The 3,907-nt window shown below is 38.0% G+C and overlaps 1 protein-coding gene across 4 annotated transcripts in view; it reads right to left on the bottom strand.

Moving 5' to 3' along the window:
- LOC106873104 (uncharacterized) overlaps positions 1-3,907 on the bottom strand; it is a 259,225-nt gene that overhangs the window by 19,987 nt on the left and 235,331 nt on the right. For all 4 annotated transcript variants that reach the window (XM_052975584.1, XM_052975587.1, XM_052975585.1 and 1 more), the window contains one exon: positions 3,090-3,151. In XM_052975584.1, coding sequence (XP_052831544.1) covers positions 3,090-3,151 — 62 coding nt within the window. The remainder of the gene's footprint in view (positions 1-3,089; positions 3,152-3,907) is intronic.

Raw genomic sequence — 3,907 nt, 5'->3', positions numbered from 1 at the left:
CTATAGTGTACTAACGAACTGGTATAATTGTTCACGTGTTATTGACTCTCTTTCTATCTGCTGTAAACACTCACACACATGTATCACTCACACACACACTTTTCTTTGTATGACGGCCTATCTTTGATAATGTTCTTATATGTCGCATTCACACTTTCACACAGACATACATCTTTAACGCTACAATAAATATATCTGTTATTCATCTTATACGGTTGTGGTCTTTCATTACTGGTCATCTATGTTATCGTCGTATAACATATCATCACATCATTTGATACATATTTGTATGTTCGACCGTGTGACACGTTTAAATAAAAGGAGTCCTGTTTTTCCATTCGTCACCATTTCTCCTTTTTGAGTTCGCACGGTCGTCCCTTACATATACATATTAAGGCGAATTTATATATAGAGATTTATAATACTACAACATAAAAACATTATAATTAAGGGCATAGAAGAGACCATGCCTATGCTGAAAGAAGATGCTAAATCGTCAAACCACTTAAAAATTATGAACTTTATAGTACACAACGTGTTGAAATCGAGGGAGTAGTCTCATAGAAATTCATAAAATAGTTAGCTTTGGATTGATCAATTTTCCTCATCAGCAAGGTATAATAATAATAATGGATAAAACCATTAAGGATACAATTATAATTAAAAGCATAGAAGAGACCATGTCTATGTAGACGCTTAGGCATGGTCTCTTCTATGCGCTTAATTATAATTGTATTTTATACTATTATAAATCTCTATATATGAATTCACCTTAATAGGTGATAACAGTTTTATTATAACTGAAAATATTTTCCATTTACTTCAGGACAGTCTATTCATTTCTGACCTACTCTGACCATATACACATATGCTGAGGTAGACAATGAAATTCAAAGCGATTGTATTTGTGGTATTTGTATGTAATCATAGCTTTGGGTTTGCTTTCCTATGGATCTGTATAAATATCTTATTTATTTCCCTCAGTATGCCTTGCTGATGAGGAAAAGTTATTGGACTAATCCAGAAATTGATGAATCCAAGGTTAACTATATTTGTATGTATGAGGTTGTATCAAAAAGTTCCCTGACTTATTTACCTAAGTTTTAACATCATCTCCTTTAAAATAGTCACCTTGTGCAGAAGCACACCACTCCCCAGTATTACTGTCACTTTTGGAATCCAGTCTTGAAGTCGTTTTCCATAAGCAAATCAAGGACCTTCTGCAATTCGCTCTTGATCTTGACAACAATGTTAAAACTGTGACCTTTGAGCTGCCTTTTCATCTTGGAGAAGTGATGGAAATCAACAGGTGCTAAATCTGGCGAATGAGTGTGGAAGCAATACTATGTTGTTTTTGGTGAGAAACTCATGAGAAAGGAGAGCTCGGTGACAGGGTACATTGTCGTGAAAAATCCATCTCTTTTCAGATGTTAGGATTGCCTGCACAGACCCATATGAACGACTAACAATATCAGCAATGTCATTGATTGTACTCTGACACTCATCATGCAGAAGCTGATGAATTTTCCCCACATGTCCAGGGGTGATGCTCATGGATCACCCATTGTCTTCCAGGGATGTCCTGCTTTTGAAGTGCCCATGCCACTCAAAACATTACGTATGCCTTGTTGCCATAAGCTTACTGAAGCATGCTCAATGTCTCTGTAGCAGACTTCCCAAGTTTAAAACAAAATTCCACACTGGCTCTTGGTTCCAACTTCTTGTCTATGACAAAATTTGCAGACTACAGCATACATGTGATCACAGAAACACAAATTTCACAACTTGCAAAGTAAACTCAGTGATGTCAGGCACACTGCCTCATGAAGGTCACTGCTAGCTCCCACAGTGCACGCAACCATGTACCACCATCTGTTGGTGTGCTACAGAACTAGTCTGGGAACTTTTTGATACCACCTCATACAGACAGATAGATACATATAATGTTTGGGTAGACTATTGCATGATATGAAAAAATGTCATAGTAAATGTAAGAGATTTTCAACAACCAGGCGTAGGGGTGGCTGTGTGGTAAGTAGCTTGCTTACCAACCACATGGTCCTGAGTTCAGTCCTACTGCATGGCATCTTGGGTAAGTGTCTTCTACTATAGCCTCGGGCCGACCAAAGCCTTGTAAGTGGATTTGGTAGATGGAAACTGAAAGAAGGCCATCGTATATATGTATATATATATGTATGTGTGTATATGTTTGTGTGTCTGTGTTTGTCCCCCCAACATTGCTTGACAACCGATGCTAGTGTGTTTATGTCCCCGTAACTTAGCAGTTCGGTAAAAGAGACCGATAGAATAAGTACTAGGCTTCTAAAGAATAAGTCCTGGGATCGATTTGCCCGACTAAAGGTGATGCTCCAGCATGGCCACAGTCAAAAGACTGAAACAAGTAAAAGAGTAAAAGAGTAACCAAGAGAACCAAAGATCAGGAGACTCAGTTGCTGCAAGTTGACAGTCTTTCTTCATTCTCACTCACTGCCAGATTGAAAAGTACAAAAGTGCTCAACACCTGCAAAACTTCTGAAACTATTGGGTTGAAGACAGAAAAAAACCCCATCAAAATTGCTTTGACAAGAAACTCAGGACAATCAGCAAGTTTCTAAAGGATATACACAAAGGTCACAGAGAAACTGTGGACAATTCCACATCATATATTCTCATAGAAAATTGGCAATCTTTTTGGACAGACTTTGGACGGGGAGAAATGAGAAAAGAGGATATATGTAGGGTCAGGTTTGGCCTCTCCTTTAAATGTAGCTCTTTTCAATGACATATATATGTCATTGAAAAGAGCTACATTTAAAGGATTCAGTTGATTAATCATCCAAAGGATCCATAAATAAATGTAAAATGACCAACACTGAATTCAACAGAAAACCTCAAGAAAACAATTGGTGAGTTGAAATATATATATATGTGTTTATTGTGGTATACATTACATGTGTTTAATGTGGTGTATTGTGGTATATACGAGTACTTAGGGTGGTGTGTCATATTATATATAAGTGTGTTGTAGAGTTGTAGTATATGACCAACGATATACAATATCACACATAATATCATTAAATATCACTTACTTGGTATTGTAGAATTTTCCTGATGGTTTATCTTTGAAAGCTGTCTTAGATGTTTGCTCACTCTGAAAATAATGAAATTGTGTAGAAGAGTTACTATGCAAGGATACTGAATGTTGAGAATGAATGGGATAAAGGGAGTCTCCCTCATGTAAACCCAACAGTATGGGAGATAAGGCAATTAAAGATATGAAAACAAGGAAAGCTCCTGGTTCAACTGGAGTCACAGCTGAGATACTTAAAAGGTAAGGTAGGATACGGACTAGTCTCCTGCATGATTAATAAGGTTATTCAGGAAAGCGTAATACCCTGAGACTGGGTTAACATTTGGCAGGCTTTCCTGCTCCTTTTCATTCTCCATGTTCAGCAGTCTTTCATAATGGCATTTCCAAGCCTCTTTCATTGCAGAACCACTAAATGCAAATGCACCATCATCCATGTGGACAGATTTCTCTTCTATGACATCACAATTTTCTCTCAAATACTGCAATCTAGATCACTTCAATTCTTTGGTCCTCATGTCGCTGAACATAGGCAAACCTCTTTTCTGCTCCTCCCTTGGTTAGATATACCTGTCACCTGGCTTTCCTTCTGGCAATCTGATACAGCTCCCTGCTACCTCCACTCTTCCAAGCCTATTTCTTTGCTCTACAGCAACATTCCACCACCCAAAGACTTGGTCTGTAGCACTCAGCAAGCTGTCCTGCAGGTATTCTCAGTTGCCCTCTATGTCACAAGTTTGTAGCTCCTCCTCCCTCTCATCAAATTTCTCAATTAGGATGTCCCTAAATCTCTGACCATATGAAGAGTCCTTAAACTTC

The sequence above is a fragment of the Octopus bimaculoides genome, chromosome 21 (genome assembly GCF_001194135.2).
Source record: "Octopus bimaculoides isolate UCB-OBI-ISO-001 chromosome 21, ASM119413v2, whole genome shotgun sequence".
In the NCBI taxonomy this organism is placed as follows: domain Eukaryota; kingdom Metazoa; phylum Mollusca; class Cephalopoda; order Octopoda; family Octopodidae; genus Octopus; species Octopus bimaculoides.
The sequence above is the reverse complement of the archived record's forward strand: the minus strand, read 5'-3'. Positions and strand labels throughout refer to the sequence as shown.